The sequence below is a fragment of the Raphanus sativus genome, chromosome 1 (assembly GCF_000801105.2).
Source record: "Raphanus sativus cultivar WK10039 chromosome 1, ASM80110v3, whole genome shotgun sequence".
In the NCBI taxonomy this organism is placed as follows: domain Eukaryota; kingdom Viridiplantae; phylum Streptophyta; class Magnoliopsida; order Brassicales; family Brassicaceae; genus Raphanus; species Raphanus sativus.
Window position 1 is genome coordinate 2,494,124 of NC_079511.1, and position 19,565 is coordinate 2,513,688.

At 35.0% G+C, this 19,565-nt stretch overlaps 6 protein-coding genes and 1 non-coding gene across 9 annotated transcripts; 4 read left to right on the forward strand and 3 right to left on the reverse strand.

Annotated features, from left to right (window-relative positions):
- The first annotated feature begins 2,599 nt into the window (after nucleotides 1-2,599).
- Nucleotides 2,600-3,528, forward strand: LOC130495228 (uncharacterized). The gene is made up of 3 exons (XM_056986623.1): nucleotides 2,600-2,827; nucleotides 2,971-3,079; nucleotides 3,179-3,528. Exons 1-3 carry the CDS (start codon nucleotides 2,627-2,629, stop codon nucleotides 3,370-3,372), a joined length of 504 nt encoding a protein of 167 aa, XP_056842603.1. The 5' UTR covers nucleotides 2,600-2,626; the 3' UTR covers nucleotides 3,373-3,528.
- Nucleotides 3,529-5,396: 1,868 nt separating this feature from the next.
- Nucleotides 5,397-8,763, forward strand: LOC108831525 (YTH domain-containing protein ECT4). 2 transcript variants are annotated; one of them, XM_057004253.1, is made up of 8 exons: nucleotides 5,397-5,541; nucleotides 6,017-6,063; nucleotides 6,235-6,362; nucleotides 6,452-6,533; nucleotides 6,644-6,855; nucleotides 6,938-7,438; nucleotides 7,949-8,335; nucleotides 8,408-8,763. In XM_057004253.1, the coding sequence occupies exons 2-8, from the start codon at nucleotides 6,036-6,038 to the stop codon at nucleotides 8,570-8,572; spliced, it is 1,503 nt and encodes a 500-aa protein (XP_056860233.1). In that variant the 5' UTR covers nucleotides 5,397-5,541; nucleotides 6,017-6,035; the 3' UTR covers nucleotides 8,573-8,763. The 2 variants fall into 2 exon arrangements, with proteins under 2 accessions (XP_056860233.1, XP_056860237.1); XM_057004257.1 differs by having other exon boundaries at nucleotides 5,411-5,541; nucleotides 6,008-6,063.
- Nucleotides 8,764-8,916: 153 nt separating this feature from the next.
- Nucleotides 8,917-10,010, reverse strand: LOC108843251 (F-box/FBD/LRR-repeat protein At2g26030-like). Its single transcript, XM_018616401.2, has one exon. The coding sequence runs from the start codon at nucleotides 9,965-9,967 to the stop codon at nucleotides 9,011-9,013; it is 957 nt and encodes a 318-aa protein (XP_018471903.2). The 5' UTR covers nucleotides 9,968-10,010; the 3' UTR covers nucleotides 8,917-9,010.
- Nucleotides 10,011-10,231: 221 nt separating this feature from the next.
- LOC130497917 (U2 spliceosomal RNA) lies at nucleotides 10,232-10,427 on the forward strand. Its single transcript, XR_008936961.1, has one exon. It is a non-coding gene; the product is annotated as a U2 spliceosomal RNA (small nuclear RNA).
- Nucleotides 10,428-10,571: 144 nt separating this feature from the next.
- LOC108810147 (uncharacterized) lies at nucleotides 10,572-13,571 on the forward strand. Its single transcript, XM_018582282.2, has 10 exons — nucleotides 10,572-10,948; nucleotides 11,075-11,131; nucleotides 11,391-11,468; nucleotides 11,715-11,768; nucleotides 11,925-12,007; nucleotides 12,223-12,322; nucleotides 12,428-12,490; nucleotides 12,683-12,952; nucleotides 13,055-13,115; nucleotides 13,213-13,571. The coding sequence occupies exons 1-10, from the start codon at nucleotides 10,691-10,693 to the stop codon at nucleotides 13,308-13,310; spliced, it is 1,122 nt and encodes a 373-aa protein (XP_018437784.1). The 5' UTR covers nucleotides 10,572-10,690; the 3' UTR covers nucleotides 13,311-13,571.
- LOC108810127 (ATP phosphoribosyltransferase 2, chloroplastic) lies at nucleotides 13,285-16,403 on the reverse strand. Of its 2 annotated transcripts, XR_008942910.1 has the most exons (12): nucleotides 16,117-16,403; nucleotides 15,858-15,917; nucleotides 15,650-15,763; nucleotides 15,401-15,466; nucleotides 15,212-15,319; nucleotides 15,021-15,104; nucleotides 14,610-14,711; nucleotides 14,406-14,519; nucleotides 14,246-14,326; nucleotides 14,002-14,121; nucleotides 13,668-13,815; nucleotides 13,285-13,424 (listed from the first exon to the last, which is right to left on the reverse strand). XR_008942910.1 is itself a non-coding variant. In XM_018582263.2 (11 exons), the coding sequence occupies exons 1-11, from the start codon at nucleotides 16,393-16,395 to the stop codon at nucleotides 13,720-13,722; spliced, it is 1,224 nt and encodes a 407-aa protein (XP_018437765.2). In that variant the 5' UTR covers nucleotides 16,396-16,403; the 3' UTR covers nucleotides 13,534-13,719. The 2 variants fall into 2 exon arrangements, 1 of the variants encoding a protein (XP_018437765.2); XM_018582263.2 differs by lacking the exon at nucleotides 13,285-13,424 and having other exon boundaries at nucleotides 13,534-13,815.
- Nucleotides 16,404-16,496: 93 nt separating this feature from the next.
- On the reverse strand, nucleotides 16,497-17,709 carry LOC108810157 (uncharacterized). The gene is made up of 2 exons (XM_018582291.2): nucleotides 17,624-17,709; nucleotides 16,497-16,763 (listed from the first exon to the last, which is right to left on the reverse strand). The coding sequence occupies exons 1-2, from the start codon at nucleotides 17,707-17,709 to the stop codon at nucleotides 16,658-16,660; spliced, it is 192 nt and encodes a 63-aa protein (XP_018437793.1). The 3' UTR covers nucleotides 16,497-16,657.
- Nucleotides 17,710-19,565: the final 1,856 nt, after the last annotated feature.

A 19,565-nucleotide genomic window follows, 5' to 3' on the forward strand; every position in this document is an offset into this window, starting at 1 on the left:
AGGCCTATCTAATATTCATGCACATGAGACTAGTGTTTTTTTGTCTTCTAACAAGTTTAAAACAATACAATCAGTCTGAAGCATGGAAAAAGATAAGCATGTGAAAACTACTATACTTAAATATGACGAAATCAAATCAAGTACACAAACACATTTCTTATTATAAATAAGTATAATATTCATGTAGCCTCAGTGACCCGAGCTGTTGTTTCAAACCAAGTTATCAGAAAATATATAAAGAAAAAAACAATATTGTAAAATGATTCGCTAATTTTGTTAATCAGGTGACATCTTTTTATTGATATAGTAATGCTTAGTTTCAATAAAAATAGTCTTGTTAATTTATAAAATTTAAAAATATCACTGAAGCTTGCCTCAAATTTTGATTGTGGAATATTGGTGCTATAAGTTATTATTATAACAGGAGCTGGTGAACAAAATCTGTTATAATTATTAGGGACCTAATTATCATAAAGAAAATTTGGCATTTAGAGAAGAGTGGGGGCTTAGGTGAACATACAGCAAAGCAAAATTCAAAAGTTTGAATGATTGTAATGTAGAAAAAAATAGAATTGGAGCTTTTGGCTTTTGTGACTCAATAGTCACAGATCCATTCATGACGAAAAAGAGGCCATCATGTGACCTATCTTTTTACGTGAACAAGAAAAAAAAATGTGACCTATCTTTTCTATTTACTCTTTAGCTTTTCTTTTCCTCTTGGCCATTTCCATCTGAACCATTTCTTTACTTCTTTCTCTTTCTGTTAAGTCCTAAAGAAGTTTCTCCAACCTTACCGAATCAGTCATGGATTATAAAAAAATGTGTCTAACATTTCAGTGTGATGGGTGTTAATACATAATAATAACTAGTAAATAAAAAGATCATCTATAATATCAACGGAGGTATACATGTGATGATGTGAATACTGAATAGTGTTAGAAGATGAAAGAAAGCATTACATAAATAATGTAATGCAGGTTCTTCTCTATGCTCCATTTATACGAAGTCTGAAAGCTATCTAAACTATTAAAACTGAAGTACATTTAGTATTTGACCTTGACTTTTCTACAATAATTACCAACCTATGCCACTCTTCAAAACACTTTAATTTTATATTTTGCTGTCCATTAATTTGGCAAACCAAAAAACGTTTGTTACAACAACCTGTCCCATTAATTTCGCAAACCAAAATAAATACCACATCACCAAATCTTAACACAATATTCACAATAATTGGAAACAAAATAACAATAAACAATTCTTTCCTATTTCTACGATGTCAATATAATCAAAACATATATTTAAGATAAATCACCACGAGTGTCATAGAGTGTCGTTTTGGTTTATAAAAGTTAACATGTTCTATAAAAGGAAATTACGTATTTTGAAATCATTAATATTTCTATTAATTTTAATAGCTTAACTTATTCAAACTGATATCTTAATATTAGTTAGTGTGATTGCTTAAATATAGGAGATGTTATGGAATATCATTTATTTTAGTTATACCGTTAAGTCTATCAATTTAATTAGGGTGGTTTAATATTTAAGGCCAATGGCATCCTATTGTAAATATTAAGAAAAAGTTAGGGTTAGTTTTAAATTGTACTTATATTTCAAATCAAAATAATAATTTAAAATTATATCAAAAATTGATTTAACATATATATATTCAAAAATTTTTTTTTACTAAACTATTTTCCAATAACAATTATTAAAAATGTTTTCAATATATATAAGAACTATACAATAAAAATTCAAATTTTATATACCAACTTAAATTATGATTTTTATATTTCACATTAAATTTTAAAAATATAATACATGTGATTATTTATAGGATAGTACGTATAAAATACTATTAGTTATATGTTTGCTCTATTTTTAAAGAAAAAATAGATTTTGAATTAGAGGTGGGTTTCGGGTACCCATTTGGGTTCGGTTCGTGTCTGTTTCGGTTTCGGATTCCCGGGGTTAAAGATTTCATTCCCATTCAGATATTTCAAAATTTTGGTTTTGATTCGATTCGTATCTTTGCGGGTTCGTTCGGTTTCGGATAACCCATTTAAATTATTTTTTAAATTCATTATATACTTTAATTTTCTCAAAATATAAAAAATAATAATATATAAATTGTCAGAATAAATAATTGTAATACCTAAGTTTAACATATAAATTGGTTTGATTTAAATATTTGGATAGAAAATCAATAATTATTTTAAATATTTTGGTGTTTTGAGTATACTTTAACTATTTTAGATATTTACATTTGACTATTTATATATATTATCAATTATTTAAACCAATTTAGAAGTACTATATATATTCTGGATGTTTTTATATATATTAAATCTAAAAAATAATATATATATAATTATATAAATCTATTTCGAATACATTCAGATATCTGAAATACTTCGGTTCAGATCGGATTCAGTTCAGTTCTCCAAATGCAAATATTTTGAATAATTTGGATATTTAATCAATTTCAGTTCGAATTTGATACTTCTTTTTGGATTGGGATCGGTTCAATCTTTTGGATTCGGATATAATGTCCAACTCTAATATTGACATGGAAAATAAATAGCAACATATTTTATAAAAAAGTATACCTGCACGGGCGTGCATGTCAAAATTTAGTTTTAGTTTGTTTTATGCCTTGTCTCCTCTGCTTCAGGTAGCTATTGAATTTGGATTGTGCGACACAGGGGCTATTAAGAAAGAGGTTGCTCCAAAAGATGGGAAGTTTGATTTCAAGATTTCAGATCTACAAGCTATGTTTCCTGAGGGAACAATTGACATTAATGTGGATATGGCTTGTAAAGAGGTAGGTGCTCTCTCAACGACATTTTTTTCTTCTTCATCTTCGTCTTTGTTTCTTTGAGTATTTTTTTTTTGTGCACGTGTTTCTTTGAATATAATCTTGATTATTATGTTATTTTCCCTCGATTCTATGTTGGTTATGTTTAGTTGCCACAATGGGAAGAATCTGTGGAAGACCTTAAAGAACGATATGTTAGTACATTGAAGGTTCTTGCAGACAAGTATCCTTCTGAAAATTTGTTATTAATCACTCATTGTAAGCAATAAAATTATTATATGGCTTTTAATTTTAACTCAAAACAACATTTCTCTAATCTTGAAACCGTTTTTTTTTTGGGTTTTGGAAATCTTGCAGGGACTGGAGTAGGTACTATACTTTGCAAATACTTCAAAGATGCAACTAAGTACTTAGTAGATTATTGTGGTTCTGTTGAACTGAGAAGGCAGGTTTCCAAAAGTAATGAATCTGAGGAATTTGAAGTGATTACTAGTCATGGTGTAGCTTTCAAGGACAACAAAGTCCCAATCCATGGTCCTGTAATAACCTAATCTTCGATTTAGCCGGTTTTGTATATGAATATTTGGTTTCACAGGTTTGATTCAATAAAATAACATTATGTAAACACGTAAAAAAGCAAAAACATGAAAGGGTTTTATTTGTATTGTATTTGTATTTTCTTTTTATTACATGTATTTGTATTTGTATTGCATAAGCAGTAAGCACGAGTATTGTCATTAGACAAGAAACATGTAATCTAATGGTATACATATATGTCCATCCGTCTTTTAAAATTTCCACATTTCAAATCATGTTCCATGTTTATACAACTCTTGGAAGAGATTTTTTTTTTGTCGGAAACGTGATATTTTAGCATAGCTGCGACTTGTACGTATCTCTACATCAATACTATTAATTTTGGAACATGTCCAATTGATATCAGTTAAATCCAACTAATTATTTTCAAATATATACTTAAAAATATAATAACTGCATTGAATTATATATTGTCGATGTAACCACTACTTAGCATAATAATCGGGATCCACTTTTTCTATTTACATCTAAACATTTTATTTACTCAAACAAAAACTAAAATTAACTAAAGATGAGAAAAGTGTGGGGTACCATCAAAATCGTTAGTTAATAATTACTTCAGCCAACATGTTTTAAAACTGCATCTAAATTCTCTAGAGGATAGCATCTAAAAATATAACGTAACATCTTATATTTGGTATCTAACTACATGGCCAATATCTAACTTAAGTTTTGAGTATATTTTTAATGTGTATTTGATATTGTTATGGAAGTTTAGAAAAATATATTTTTTACAGGTTTTAGTTTAACATATTTTAAATAGATTATTCGATTAAAAGTATTTATTAAATGTGATTTTACTTAAAGTTATTGAAGACCATATTAAACCATTTATATATATATATATATACATATGTATATATATATATAACAGAATATATTAAAAATTAGTTTTTCAAAAATTTTGTTCGGTTTTTGGTACGGGTTGGATTTGATATTGGTTTTCGGATATAGCATTTTAAAAATCATTCGAGTAAATATGTCACCTAATAGAATATGAGATTTTGATTTTCGAGTTGATTCGGAATCGCATATGTGGGCGCAAATATTCTTAACTAATTGTGTTATAGGTAACTATTCGGGAAAAATGCAAAATTTAGGAATAAAGTTTAATTGTAATTTCTGAAGTGCATATGGCATAAATGTATAATTATACAACTTGACTTTAGTAAACTAAATTAATATAAAACTTGTGAAATTTACAAAAATTATATTAAATTAATATTAAAAATGAATAAGATTACAAACAATAACATAAATATAAATATTAAATTTCTCAAGGAAAATTTAAACAAAAATATATCCGCCCTTTTAAAGGACGGGTCAATATCTAGTGCTATTTATAATACACAGCTCATTTTAGAATCAGCAGGTATGTAGCTGTGGAGATATTTTTCGGGATTCAGAAATCAATTTAACACACGATAATGATATTGAAGAGAGGTAAATCTCAAAGCCACTGAGAGTAAATCTCAAAAGGATAGTATATAATTTGTCAGAGTATACTATGTTATTTTGTTGGTCAAAGCTGTTTTTATCTTTTCTTTTTGACTGTAACTTTCATAGCGTCGTTATCTAGGCAAAGCAAGCTTCGATGCTGTAGTGAAAAAAGAAACAAAAAGCTTAGTTATAAGGAAAATACACACTACTTTTATTAGTATGTTACCATATAATCAGCACTCAATTCATTTTATCTCTGAAAGTATTCTACTAGATTTGTCAAAAAAAAAAAGTATTCTACTAGATTCCTATCTCGTTCGTCAATACATCATTACATGCATGCATGTGGTTTAAAGTGATGCTTTGTGGTCATAACTACGAGTATTTGTACAAATGGACTAGCAGTCAAGCGTTTATATTCGAAGCCCAATAAGAGATCACTCAGCCTTTGAGGCCCAATTTGAGATCATGGGAAATCCAACGGTCAAGCTATTCTCTACAGTGAAAAGCTATATTAAGTAGTCTCAGCCGTCAGATGCTTTCCTTTTACGCAAGGGTTCTGTTCGTTCCTCGACGCTAACTTCCCTCTCCCGAGTCCACACACTTCACACACAGACCTAAAACCTCTCTTCCTCCCGTTCTCTAGCGGTTTCCCACTCTTGGAGTCTACCTTTTCTTCTCAGGTCTTCTTCTTATGACTCCCCTTGATTTATATGTATCTGCTTTTGTTTGCAAATTGCAACTAGTGACTGAATTGTTTAGCGCTTGGAGAATTCTGAATAATTCTAATCCAATTGTGCTAATAGTGTTATTGTGAAGTAAAAGAGGGCAGTGTTTGATGGTTTTTGTTCATGTAAAGTTTGGTTTTTTTAGTTATGTAAGAACAGAGCCACAAGATGTAACTGCCACAGTTTCTGTCTTTATGTCCTAAAAACTGATACTTTGACATCAAACATTCTGTATCGTCTTGTAAGGGGGAGATTTTTATTTGGTGGGGTGTATGTGGTGTTAGCTTTTGGTTAAAGGAATCATCTTTCTGTGGAATTGCGACCTCATGTTTGTTTGCTCTTAAAACTCATAGATATGAAACAATCTGGGACTTTTGTCGAATTCTCCATGCTAACCTTATTTTTTTGGTTCCCTTTTAAGGGTTTGCAGTGTATCTTGAAGATTAGTAATGGACACTGAAAGGAACGCTATGGACTGTATCCTTATCTGCTGGCTCTTTAATTTGATTGCTCTGTTTTTTTCTTACTCGATTGGTTTTTGCTTTAGTAGATTCTTGATTACAGTTTTGATCTAGTTGGTGTCTTACTTTCCAAGATTTTTTTTTTTGCTATATCAATTTGTGGTTGCCCCTTGATAATTAACTCTAGCCAAACCGCAAAGTGTAACAGATGCAGATTCCACACCAAAGAAACATGATGAGATATTTAAAATCTTATTAGGCGAGCTACAAACTGTAACAGATGCATATTCTACTACACCAAAGAAACATGACGAGGTATTCAAAAATCTTATTTTAGCTCTGAGTCTCTGATTATCCTGTTGGCAAAGGTTTCTTACTTTTTATGGTTGGTAAAATCTTTTCAGTCTCTTCCAACAGATGACACAAGTCGTATGGTCACAGGGTCAACTACCTCATCTGTGACCGTTAGCGCATGTGATAATAATGGTAAGAGACAACCTAATTAACCTCTGAGATAGTCTATTATTATTGGGGATATATATATTTCAAGAATGATCTATAAGCGATTGTGTCTTGTGTTATGATTTGCTTTGCAGGAACTGATGTAGTTCCTTCTCGGCCAAATGGAAATGGTCAAGCATATAACAACTATCATGGTTCGAATCTTCACGGTGAGCGAGCAGTAAGAAGCAATTGTTGGTCTCATACTTCGGTGTCGTCATCTACTAAGCCTCCAGGAGATCTCAATGTTTACGGTAGACTTCCTTCCTTTACACCATCACATTCGCTCAGCAGACCAACATTCAAGGTACGTACCTAGTAGTATCTATATTAATAGTTTCCAGCCAATCTTGAGGCTGAAAGCTTTTTTTCTTTATGCCTTTGTGAAGGGAAAGCAAGCGGCAGGACAGTTTACAAAACATCCCAATCAAAAGACAAGCTCCGTCCCATATAGTGGTGGTTACTACGGTAATGGAAATGCAAATAGTGGTTTCTTGAATCACAGAGATGAACAACAACAACACAGGAAGCCTGAGAGAAACGGAGTCGAATCTGATTTTTCATTGGTTGAAATGAAATGCGGTCCGAGAACTCATGCAAAGACTCACCCTCCTTCTTCTGACTCGTCATCGTCACTCAAGCAAAACAGTTCTTTTGTCTTGGATCTTCGTAGGGAGATGTTTAACCTCCCGGATTTTCAGACAGACTACGAGGATGCCAGGTTTTTTGTGATCAAGTCCTACAGCGAAGATGATGTTCACAAGAGCATCAAATACTCTGTGTGGTCGAGCACTGTCAATGGAAACAAGAAGCTCGATGCGGCTTTCCGTGATGCAGAAGCAAAAACACTCGTTGATGGCAAGAAACGTCCCATTTTCCTCTTCTTCTCGGTGAGTGAGCTTAAAGATGTCTTTGTCTCCTTCTCTTATCTGGTTTAGTAGTAGGCCTCTGCGGGTTCGGTTTCTTCGGTTAGTTCGGGTTGTTTAATTTGGAATTTGGTTAGTTCGGATTGTTTAGGTTGGAATTCGGTTAGTTCGGGTCGGTCGAAATCTCACCACAATGAACCGGTTAGTTCGGGTTGTTTAGTTTGGAATTCGGTTAGTTGGAATCGGTCGAAATCTCACCAAAATGAACCGGAAAACTACAGTGCGGTTAAATTTTTTGTTTAAATTAATCTCTAAAGTCAATAAATTTCGGTTTGATTTTTGGCTAATTCTGTTAGGTCGGTTCAGAATTTTTGTTAAGATTGATACTATTTGGACTTTTTTATGAAAACCAAACTAACCAAACCAAAAACTAATTCTGAACTGAACCGAAACTGAACTTTTCAGGTAATAACAGCAGACCTTTAAGAAGTAACCATGATTGATTTGTTTTCTTTTTGTTCTTTTCTGATTCAGGTGAATGCGAGTAGACAGTTTGTGGGACTAGCAGAGATGGTCGGATACGTGGACATGAACAAGGATCTAGATTTCTGGCAAGTTGACAAGTGGTGCGGCTTCTTCCCTGTCGAATGGCACGTGGTGAAAGACGTCCCTAACTGGGAGCTATACCATATCATCCTGGACAACAATGAGGGCAAGGCGGTTACTCATACGAGGGATACTCACGAGATCAAACTCAAAGAAGGTCTCCAAATGCTTTCGATATTCAAGAAGTTTTCTGCTGTGACGTCTCTGTTAGATGACATGGACTTCTACGAAGAACGAGAGAAGTCTCTTCGGTTGACCAAGGAGCATAAGCCAGCCACTCTTCGCATGGATGTCTTCAAAGAGAAAGACTATGATGTAAAAGACGCTCATGACCTTTTTAACTTTTTGTCTAAAACCCTAACCGTATTTGTGTTTGTTTTGCATCAGTATGGGAATAGAGGCGACAGGAGAATGAATCAAGAGAGAGGATATAACTGGAGCAGAAGTAGCAGTAGCAGAACACAACAGTCTCTTGTCAATCTAACCAAGAATCTCTCCATAAGAGGAGGCTACCACTCTGTGTCCAAGAATAACACTCGCAATCCGAGATGAGACACATTCTTTAGTTCATCTTCTATTTATTTAGTGAAATTGGTTCACTTAGTTCAGGTCTTTTTTGTTCTGCATTCTTGTTATGTTTCTCTTTGTTAGGGCGTGTTCGGTTTTTACTTCTTCTTTAGATGTCTTTTGAGAGCTTGCAGATTTAATTTTCACAATCTAATAAACAAATCAACCATTCATGATATTTGTGACTAGAAAGAAGTTGCATTTTGTAGAGAGAATCATCCAAGTTTAAGAAATCCATATAGAAGTATAAATAGAATTAGTTAAAACACATAAGAAGAAAGTATATTATCATCTAATAGCTAGTGTCTATGTGTCATGTTGAACCTAGAAAGCCTTTTTATCTATCAAAAGATAAAGCCTAACTTCACTTGTCATGAGGTTACATATGAACTCCTACCCTAACTTTCAATGACAAAACAATCCTCATTGTGAAACAGACAAAAGGATCTGACACATGGGAGAAAGCTTTTTAGATGTAAGAAGATTCTTGTAGCTCTCTCCCTTTTCACTGGTCATATCATAATCCCTGAAACTCAATGTCATTCTCTTGAGTGCTGCCGAATTCTCAAGAAAGTAATTCACTAGTTCGATCCCAGATTCCTTTGATGATCGACTGGCTTGGCGAGAATCTATCACCTCGAATTTCTTAACAACGAAATTTACTAGTTTAATCCCACAGTGCTCCTCCTTCATCGTCAGTTCGTTGATCTTGACATACTCCAAACACCAAGGCGCCCCTCTGAAGACGGTTTTCTTCTGTGCATTCTTCTTTAAAACAGAAACGTCCGTTGCAAGGTTTTTCAACACAGGAGACCCCGAGATGAGCCTCTCCATAATCGAAAGACCGTCATCTCCCATGTAATAAACGTCGTCTAAACGAATGCTGTCGAGACAAGGCAGAGAAACTTCGAACTTGGGACTCTCCAGCCCTACGTTCACGAGACTCAGAGACACCAACGTCTTGCTCACGTAGAGATACTTAGGCATAAAAACAAAACCAATTCTAGATGCCTTGTCTTCCACGTCTAGGTGTTTAACTCCGCGATGAACCGCTTCGGCTATCCACTCCATGACTCTTTTGCCACTCTTGTTAACCTTTCTCGATTCCCCGCGCTTTCTTTTAGTTCTTACGGAGGAGTCGTACTTAATCTTGAACTTTCGTAGGAACGATCTGTTGTTCAGTAGACTCACCAAGGAGGAGTCGTCTTCATAACGAAGGAAGTCAGCGGCGTTTAAGTCCAGCTCGGAAGTGACCTCTAGCCAGATAAATCTCCAACTCTTGGACAAAACACTTGTCTTAACGACATCTTTGGTCGGAAGGTACGAGAGTATATGAGCTAGCAAAGAATCCGGCAGCTCGCTGATACCATCGCAGCCCATGCTTAGAGCACAAGGAACTCTTACTCTCTTAGGGTTTCTCAGCTATATTAGTTATATACTTCTTGCTAAAAAGAAAAATAATTAAAAGATAATATTGTTAATTACTTGTAAGTTGTAACTAATAACGAAGGAAAACAAATTAATTATACAGGAAAGCCACTTGCTTTGTTTTTGTTTAAAACGTTCGTCCCACATCGAGAGCAAGAGACGAATGTCTTTGAAGTCTGATGGTATAAATAAGACGCTGGGCTTCGCTTACAAATCATACCTTTCTCGGCCTTTTGGCTAAGATCAAGTGTAGTATCTGTTCTTATCAGTTTAATATCTGATATGTGGTCCATCGGGCCACACGATATTAACTTAATTTTTTAAGGGAGAAAGCCCATTAAGATAGCTTGCTATCTGGGCTTTCGCGAGTCGCCCATGCGTTGCACTACTGCACGGGCTTGGCTCATCCCATCAATTATAGAGTCCAATTTTTAACTATAAATCTGGCCCAAGATCGATAAAAAATTGAATGGGAGTGTAGTCACATTGTTCGGACAAGATATAACGAGTAACCAAACACTTATTATAATCTCTTACAAATGTTAGACAAGGTTAAACGAATATCCAAACACTTGTTATAAACCCTTGCGCACCGGCACAGTTGAACTTTCAGGCAATGGCTTAGATAGTGAGAAAAAAAAACAAAACAGAAAAAAATCTACGGAGAAATTAAGAATGTCTGATCCTAATCTGAAGCATCCTCTTGAGGATTCTAGGGCTTATCAAGAGAGGCTCTCAAAGGTGGCGAGAATCGATGCATTCAGTGACGAAGAAGAATCAGAGGAAGCAGACTCAGGATTGGTCATCTCTGGGACGGAGCTGATAGTAAACCCTAGAATGCAGCGTTACTTGATTGCCGTTGAATATATAGGAACGCGTTTCTATGGGTCACAACAGCAGCCTAAGTATCGCACAGTCGTCGGCGTATTGCAGGTGTTTTTCTGAGTTCTTTTGTAAATTTTATTACATGGAGCAAAGAGTGCATATTTAGTTGTGAGATGTTTGTCTAGGAGGATTCCAGTTTGTGAACTGATCTCATTTTTCTCGATTACATTGCAGGAGGCTTTTCATAAGTTTACTGGGCAGCCAGTTAAGATCTTCTGCTCAAGTCGAACGGTGAGAGCTTTTCCATTGCTTTATTAGTCTCCCGAGTTAAAAAGTTCTGGTCTTTCTATCATAAATATCTGAAGAACTGTTTCTTATGGTTTTGGATTTAGCCTTTGTCACGCCACAGATTCATAGGGATCAATGCGTCACAGTCAATTGATATATACAGGCGGATTTTTAATGAACTAGGCCGACCAGATTTAGGGTTAATGATATATTATTCTTGTTATTTCGGTTTGACTTAGTTTGACATTGTTATTGGCTCTAGGATGCAGGAGTTCATGCACTATCAAATGTTTGTCATGTAGATGTGGAACGCATCAGTAAAAGAAAGCCTGGTGAATTGGTATGATCTCGCTCCTTATAATTTTGTGGCTTACAATTGGTGTTCTGTTCATGTAAACCAAAAAAATCAAGAGAGCAGTACACCGGACTGGCCACATTGTTCCAAAATATCATATGTTGCAATCGTAGTCTGGTTTGGTTGATTCATGAATAATACATGTTAAATCTTATATGCTTAATGTTCTTGGCATCTATTAGTGATAGATATATATTAGCGTTCTCACTGAACCCTATTCTCTAAATGCAGTTACCACCTCATGAGCCTGGTGTCGTCCAGAAAGCTGTGAACCATTTCTTACAGGTTATTATTTACTTGTATTGTCAAAGTAGGTTATTATTTACTTGTATTGTCAAAGTGTTAACATTTGGATACAATAGTTATTTCTTTCACCTAGTTTGATCTTATCTTACTACCGAATATCTCATTTTTAAAATCCTTTTGTTTTAAACTAATCAGAAAAACGAAGGTGATGTTATGGTGATTGATGTTCGGTGTGTCCCAAGTAATTACCATGCCAGATATAAAGCCAAGGAGCGCACGTAGGTATTCTCTGTACATCACTCATTAGAGAAGCTAAGACTCCTTTGTTCTAGACATTTCAGTGATTTAAGTACATGATGATCCGTTTATTGAAGCACTAGGTTATGCTGCAAGAGTTGTTTCTGTGCTAACTTTTAAGTTCATATTGTGGGAATCGAAGATGTCTTGACGTCAATAGAATAATAGTGAATGTTTTCATGACAACTCGCTGTAGATACTTCTACCGCTTGCTATCGGGGTCGGATCCTTTATCCATCCTTGAAAAAGACCGTGCCTGGCATGTGCCTGAGGAGCTAAATCTTCGCGCTATGCAGGTTCCCCTACTTCTTTTTTTTCCTTAAAAAAGCTAACTCCTAGTCCTTACCTTACAAAAAAAAAAAAGAAATCTCTAGCAACTGTTGTCAATAATTGTTGCACAGGAAGCATGCAGAGTTCTTGTTGGATCTCATGATTTTAGCTCCTTCAGGGCAGCTGGTTGCCAGGTCAATTTTTTTCTTTTTTCTTTTGCAGTTCTAGACTTCTAGTTGACCATCAGCTAATCAAGTACACGGCCAATGCATCTAATTTGTGGTTTGGTAGAACTTAAGTATATCTATTATAGATTGATGTTTTCCAAAACTTAATTTTTGACGATATATATATATATATATATTTTTTTTTTTTTTTAATTGCAGGCAAAGTCACCGGTGAGATCTTTAGATGAACTCAGTGTCACTGAAGTACCATCAACTCCATATTTTCCATCTCTCACGGAAAGGACTTGGAGTAACTTAAACAATGGAGATCCTCTCACATGTTCCAGTCAACCCAAGACTGAGACTGCTGGTGTTACTACAAATGTGGGTGAGTTTGTGGGGTCTACAAATGGCGACACTTTTGGTGTAAGAAGACGACACCGCTGCTATGTCGTAACAGCGCGTTCCCGCGGTTTTCTTTACCACCAGGTTTGATTATTATCTATTATTATCTCTCTAGGTACATCATTATTTTGTAACTGTAGTCTCTTCACTGATATGAGAGGCAAAACAAATTTGATTGACGTGCAGGTTCGACTGATTGTAGCAGTACTGAAATGTGTAGGCACTGGAGAACTGACCGTCACAGACGGTATGTCTCTCTCCCTTATCTGAGAGTTATACAGTAATATTTTCATTGAACAAAATCCAAAAAAGCTTCTTATTGAGGATTCTTTGATTTGCTCCAGTTGAAAGAATCCTGAAGGCGAAGAATGTGTCTGCATCCAAACCCATGGCTCCTGCATCTGGTCTGTATCTTGCGCGTGTCAAATATGAACTCCCATAAAGATTTCATTTTTTGCAACAGGTGGTGAGGAGTCACAGAGTGGGTCCTTGTCCACAGGCGGTATAGATAGAGATACTATGTTCTTCTGATGTATTCCATCATAGATCCTGATTCCTGAGTGATGAAACCTAATGAGTGCGACTCTCATTGTATTACATTATGAAAGTTCTGATTTCCTACTATATCTGTCCGATTGGTTGAGCAAATGAATGTACAAAGAGAATGGTTCAAAAGAAGAAATGAAGTTTTATTTTGATAAAATTCTTAACTATCATCTGGAATTGGATTTGAAAGAAGGTAAAAAAGACATAAACGAGACATCTATCTGTTTTTTCTTGGAAAAGATCAAAAGTCTACCATTGCATGCGTCTGACTAAACCAAAGTCTTGTCTTGAGTAAGAAAGCAGCATCAAAGTCCGAGGTTACTCAAAAGCTGACTCCATCTCGGAGTCTCCTCATCAAAAATGTATGTCAGAGGTGAAACCAGCACCCCACTCCCTCCCACCTACAAATCACATTTCATGAAATCATGACATATCACTAAACTAAACATCTGAGAGTACATGGCATGAGCTTGATTTGCACCATTCGAACAATAAGCAGAAAGAACACAACGTATTTGTAAATCCCATAGAAAATGAGACACCTTAAAGAGTAAAAGGTGGAAGCAAAGATGGAGGACATTACTAACCGCTCTCAGTTGCTGCACAGACTCGTATAGGGCCTTTTTGGGTATACATATCACAATGGCATAGAACTCGATAGATACTTTTCCATCTCGCTTACAGTAAACTGGACTTATTGTTGGTCCCTGCACATCATAATAGAAGCGCAATTGTCTGAACTATCATCTACAATCAGTAAGAAAAATACACAAGATATACATAGAAAATCCATTCTTCCAAGTTGGAACTACAAATGTTCTCAAGCTTTACCTGCAATCCTGATAACGATGGTTGTGTTTTCAAACGAGCAGCCACTTCCTCAGCATCCGTTCCTCTCATGTTTGCAACAACCTGAAGCGAAAACATAGGATGAAAGAGAGAGAAAAAAGTAGAGATCATGCGAAACACATCACAATTACTCTGCGCATACAGTGAATTGACCAGCCGCCTTCAAATGGGCTTCCAATCTCTCGAGAATCTCATGCACTGTGTCTAATGCTCCTGTTCTCTCAGTCAATGCCCTCCTGCTTGCCACAAGTGCAGCCTGATAGTACAAAATAAAAAAAATGTTGTGGTGAAACAGCTGCTTAAGTGTACGAACAATAACTAACTCCATATCTCTTTCACATCAAACCTGGCTTTGCAGAACCACCCCTCCTTCAATCTCTTTCAAGTTGTTCTCTTTAAGGGTTGTCCCACTGCTCACAAGGTCTAAGATGGCATCGGCTATCCCCATCTAATTAACATGAAAATAACGTGTTAATAAACACTCCACACAATAGTGATTTCTTTCAGTTAGCAAATACAATTCATCATTTCAGACTACTAAGAGCTATCGATGAAAACAAGACCCTACAAGGCGGCTACAAATTTTCTAGAAATGAAACCATGAGTTAACGTTCACTATGATGGCTCTCTTGCAGCAAGATCTAGTGTACTATACATTTTCATACCAAATCCAAGCCACCTTATGGAAGCTTAGTAGTATAGTAAGGGAGCATAAGTCGAACTCTAAGGCTGATATGCAGATAGAATAAAATCTCACCGCAGGAGCTGCCTCGAGTGCTCCATCTGCAGTTGAAAAAGTCACGTGCTTTATACCGTTCTCTTTCATAAATTTGGGTCCTAGCTGCAACACATAAATTGGATAATTCCAAAAAAAAACAAATTGCATTCTGAACAAAAAAATTTAACCGAGGTTAATGCTCCAAAAGGAAAAATTGTAACTCAGCATACATAAGTGAATCCTGTAGCGACTCGTAAAGGTCTTTCCGCAGTCCACTGAGGCATTTGTGCGAGCTCCTTGAGAGAATTTATATTCTCAAATATCCCATAATTTGGTATCTGAAATCATATGAGAAAAAGCCCTCAAGAAGTCATCTATACTAACGACAATTGTCACAACTACTTTAGTATAGAACGTACCGCAAGGGAGAGATGACAGTCTCCAAAGTTGAGAGCTTCATGGACAATGATCAGATCTTCATTTCCCTGGAAACAAGACTCAAAAACATCTCAATTCTGCTGCAAAAGTGGCTTTCAGAAGACAAAAGGCTATAATCTTAACTAAAACAGCACAGCCAGGAACATGAATATCAGTATACCAATAAGCAGCAGTAAGGCATCCTAGAATCTCAATATGTATAATGCTTAATCAAGATATAAGTAATTTACCTGACCAAATTCACTAACTATGTCAAGGCCAACGATACCTAGATCAAGATCTCCAGAGAGTAACTTTCTGACAATGTCTTTGGGCCGTTGAAACCAAACTTCAGTGTTCGGTAGCTGAAGGACAAGGAAACAAAAATACAAATTTACCGCAACAAGTTGAGTTGAGAAACATGAAAGAAAGACAAGAGAAAACTCAAGGAATGCGTACCTGAGGAATCTGAGCAACATATTGCCGCGGATTGACTTGTTTCACAGATAATTGACAATCCTTCAAAAGAAAAGTAAGCAAATGAAAACTATGAGATTGTTGAATCAATGTCTCGGGTTAGCTAAAGAAAGAAGCTTTCGCACAAGACACAATGTAAAAAATGATAAAGAACTGCAACCACTCCAAATGTCCATGGAAGTTTGGTATCACAGAGCCACTCTAAGCTGAATTACAAAAACACACTCTCAATAACACTCACCTTGAGAAGATCTAGGGTATCGGTGGCCATGCGTCCCTTGCTAGGAAGACCAAGACGAATCTGGTTTCTCACAGATACGGCGGCGTCGGTGACACCGTTGTTCTGAACAGAGCTCTGAGAGTGTGAGACGCATGAAGTGACCATCCTGAGACATCTTTTGCGAATTCCGGTAACTGAAAGAGTGGTGGAGGGATGAAACGGAGAGAAGAAGACTGAGAAACAAGGAAGAGGAAGAGGCGAGCGTTGTAGAGTGGTGTTGAGGGGAGTCGCCATAGACATGGTTGGCTCACTCGGAGGAGAAAAATGGTCGGCGGATATTAGTTTTTGCAAATATCTCCGGCCTTTATAGAGCAGACGATTGTCCACGTGTTAACTCGTAATTTTTAAAAGAATGTTTATTTCGACAAATTTATACAAAAGATATAGTATCATATTATTGCTGAGGATACAGAGTATTGAGTAAACAAATGTTGGTGCATTGAAGTCTCTTCTTAATGTTGAGGCAAAAAGGAGATAGTTCTTCTTTGTTTACAGAGACTTATTATTTCTTGATTTGTTTCAAGAGGGCAGCTACAGATCCACAATGCGTTGACTCGTTATTGCACCTCTCACAACAAGCCTGTAACTTCTCTATCACTGTCTGGCACCTGCATTCCCAAATCCACACAGAATCTAATTAGCCTTGTCCACTTCAAATTATTTGGTTACTAGAAAGTTAACTTAAACGCACAAAAAAAATGATTAAACCTGGACAGCAAGTAGGCATGTAGATCAAATGTAAATCAAAAGGACAAAACCAGAGTGCGGATCCAGATTCGTTTTCTTTTATAGGTTCAGAGGTTTCTGGGTTATAATAAGCTAATCTAGTGAAAGCTACTAGGTGTACTCTCCTCTTTCTCTTGATAGTCTTCTAATATTGAAGTCATACAATGATGTCAACAAAACCAAGGTAAGTGCATAGCAGACAAAGTGACAATGCATTCGATGTCTTTCTCTTCGGAGAGAAACCAACTTATTAATACAAATCCTAAAACAAAAGGTATAGTATCTATAAAACAGCCTTCGTTTGGTCCTCTGACAATAAAAAAGACCACAAAGATTCAGGGTAATTATCTTCTCTCATTTTCTCAGACTAGGTACTAGTGACGGTGAATAACTGGTTCATGCTTAATTTATCTAAATAAAAAGCCTGACCATCATCGTGAATTCACACCATCAAGGAGGACTGATTTAAGTGAAAGAGAGTGAGTACGAGGACCAATACAAAGCACTCAAAAATTGGTCTATAATCTCCAAATCAAAACCTAATTCTAAGAGCCAATCATGAATGCATCAAAAATCTTTTGCTAACCAAGAGAAAGAATTTAGCTGAAACCGCACTATTTCATAATCAACCCTAATCCACTCTCATTGTACTTCTTTAATTAAAATAAAAAATCGAATTTACAGACAATCACAATGAATAATCAAACGGCGGAAGAGAAAAAAAAAAAAGAGCCGTCGTCACCTTTGAGGAAGAAAATTGTTCTTAGAAAGACAGGCTTGAATGTCGCAAGCTTCTTTCTTGCACGGCTCTTTGCTTGGTTGCGGCATCCCTCTCCTCTCTCTCTCTCTCTAGCTCTCTCGCAGGCTTTCTCAACTGTTAGGTTTTGATGATTTCAGACTTCTCCGATCACCGACTTGACATTATCTGCCGCCTCGGGAACTAGTCATCGGCAGCTTGGAGAAAAAAAGAAAAAACGAAACAAACCAAAACCGACCGAACTTACTGAACCAACTAAAAACCATTCAGACACTTTTAAATCAAACCAAACCGGACTATAATCTTTTTAGTAAGCTGTAATGAATGGCAACATTACCACTACTAGGTAATTACCCGCGCTACGCCGCGGGATTTATTTTTGTTTTATTGTTAATAAAATATTTTCATTTTATAAATGAAAAATTATCTTAATATAAATTTTCTATAGATATTTCTAATCTAAACATATATTGTATTTTTTTTTATTTTGGTTACTGTATAACAATTATGTTTTTGATAATTTTTAAGGAATTAGCTTCCAAGTTAATTATTTTCGAGTTTGTAGCGTAAATATCATATTGTTCAAAAAAATGAGGGTTTTAATTTCCCGTATGTGGTCTCAAAGACTCTAAAACTATTATCCTTCTGTTTCATATAAGTATTTTGTATTTTCAGATTTATTTAAATAGAAATATTAGTTTTATGTTTTTATATATTAAAAATCAGTTTAATCTTTATTTTTACCTGATTTATTGATTAAATAAAAATTAATTTGAAACTCTAACTAAAAATAATATAAAGAGCTTAATCATTTTCTTAATATATGTATTTGATAGCCGACTTAATTACGAGACTAATGTATTTGATTCTTATTTCGATTTTGTATTCTATCCTTTTTACTAAGGGGGTGTATTGAATTAGAAGTTTTAGGAGATTTTAGGTTTTTATTCAAATCTTCTATTATTCAATTAAAGATTTTTAATTTTTTTTTTCAAATCACCTGTTATTGGATATGGAATTTGTGTAAAGTCATTAAAAACCACTTGAAATCCCCTGTTATTCAATCACAAATTTATAAAAGTTCTTTCAAATCAAGTCTTATTCAAAGCTAAACAATATTTTGAACAAAAAATTTGTAAATGGGATTTCAGAATACTTGCCATCCATTCCTAGTTCATACGAAATCACACCTCTATTGGTGTTATTTGGAGAAACTCGTAAAAAACATTACAGAACAAAAAAAATCAGAAATATATCAGTTTACTTCATTGTTCATTCGGATCCCAATTCTGCTCTCGATCGATCCGTAAAACATCTCAAATTCGTGCAAATGAAAATCTGTTTCAACTTTGAGTACACATGTCACGTATCTTCTTCTTTCTTGTTCTGGGTCAGTTTAGATGCTGTAACATTATAATTTTTTGCTCTCTTCTTGTCTCTTCGTTAAGAAAATAAAAAGCTATGACGATAGAAAAACTCTGATTTTGTTAGATTACTTTAACTCTTTACAATCAATTGCTTTTCGTTCTGAAAAGTATTTTAGCTACCAATGGTGTCTCTCCACTTCAAATTGGAGGTGATCTCACTGATTCTCTTGAGGTACCAGTGATTAATTGACACAATATATATAGTATATGACTCTGTTCTAGTTCTGGAAATGGGTTCTATTGATGAATCGTAGTGAAGGTTAAGGATAAAAGTCTAAATATATATCACTTTTATATTTATACTTATTATTTATTTATTTTCAAATTGAGTTTAAGGTTAAGGATAAAAGTCTAAATTTATAATTGAGAAATTTGCAAAATATAATGAAACATACATCTTTGTCTCTTTAATATAAATTCTTTATTTTTGTATCTTTTTGACTCAATTACCCTTTTTAGTTTTCAAACTTGGTGAAAAAATAACTTTAAAAAATGAAAAA

What these genes read in the sequence shown, in the direction of transcription:
- LOC108810127 (XM_018582263.2), bottom strand. Translation starts at nt 16,395, where the DNA reads ATGTCTATGGCGACTCCCCTCAACACCACTCTACAACGCTCGCCTCTT. An exon ending in TAGTTAGTGAATTTGGTCAG is followed by an intron (nt 15,467 to 15,649) that starts GTAAATTACTTA and finishes TCTTGTTTCCAG; the next exon opens with GGAAATGAAGATCTGATCAT. An exon ending in ACTGTCATCTCTCCCTTGCG is followed by an intron (nt 15,320 to 15,400) that starts GTACGTTCTATA and finishes ATATGATTTCAG; the next exon opens with ATACCAAATTATGGGATATT.
- LOC108831525 (XM_057004253.1), top strand. Translation starts at nt 6,036, where the DNA reads ATGGACACTGAAAGGAACGCTATGGACT. An exon ending in TCAGCAGACCAACATTCAAG is followed by an intron (nt 6,856 to 6,937) that starts GTACGTACCTAG and finishes GCCTTTGTGAAG; the next exon opens with GGAAAGCAAGCGGCAGGACA. An exon ending in CCATTTTCCTCTTCTTCTCG is followed by an intron (nt 7,439 to 7,948) that starts GTGAGTGAGCTT and finishes TTTCTGATTCAG; the next exon opens with GTGAATGCGAGTAGACAGTT.
- LOC108843251 (XM_018616401.2), bottom strand. Translation starts at nt 9,967, where the DNA reads ATGGGCTGCGATGGTATCAGCGAGCTGCCGGATTCTTTGCTAGCTCAT.
- LOC130495228 (XM_056986623.1), top strand. Translation starts at nt 2,627, where the DNA reads ATGTCAAAATTTAGTTTTAGTTTGTTTTATGCCTTGTCTCCTCTGCTT. An exon ending in TGGATATGGCTTGTAAAGAG is followed by an intron (nt 2,828 to 2,970) that starts GTAGGTGCTCTC and finishes GGTTATGTTTAG; the next exon opens with TTGCCACAATGGGAAGAATC. An exon ending in TTTGTTATTAATCACTCATT is followed by an intron (nt 3,080 to 3,178) that starts GTAAGCAATAAA and finishes GAAATCTTGCAG; the next exon opens with GGACTGGAGTAGGTACTATA.
- LOC108810147 (XM_018582282.2), top strand. Translation starts at nt 10,691, where the DNA reads ATGTCTGATCCTAATCTGAAGCATCCTCTTGAGGATTCTAGGGCTTAT. An exon ending in CAGTCGTCGGCGTATTGCAG is followed by an intron (nt 10,949 to 11,074) that starts GTGTTTTTCTGA and finishes ATTACATTGCAG; the next exon opens with GAGGCTTTTCATAAGTTTAC. An exon ending in GCGGTTTTCTTTACCACCAG is followed by an intron (nt 12,953 to 13,054) that starts GTTTGATTATTA and finishes ATTGACGTGCAG; the next exon opens with GTTCGACTGATTGTAGCAGT.
- LOC108810157 (XM_018582291.2), bottom strand. Translation starts at nt 17,709, where the DNA reads ATGCCGCAACCAAGCAAAGAGCCGTGCAAGAAAGAAGCTTGCGACATT. An exon ending in AACAATTTTCTTCCTCAAAG is followed by an intron (nt 16,764 to 17,623) that starts GTGACGACGGCT and finishes TTGGGAATGCAG; the next exon opens with GTGCCAGACAGTGATAGAGA.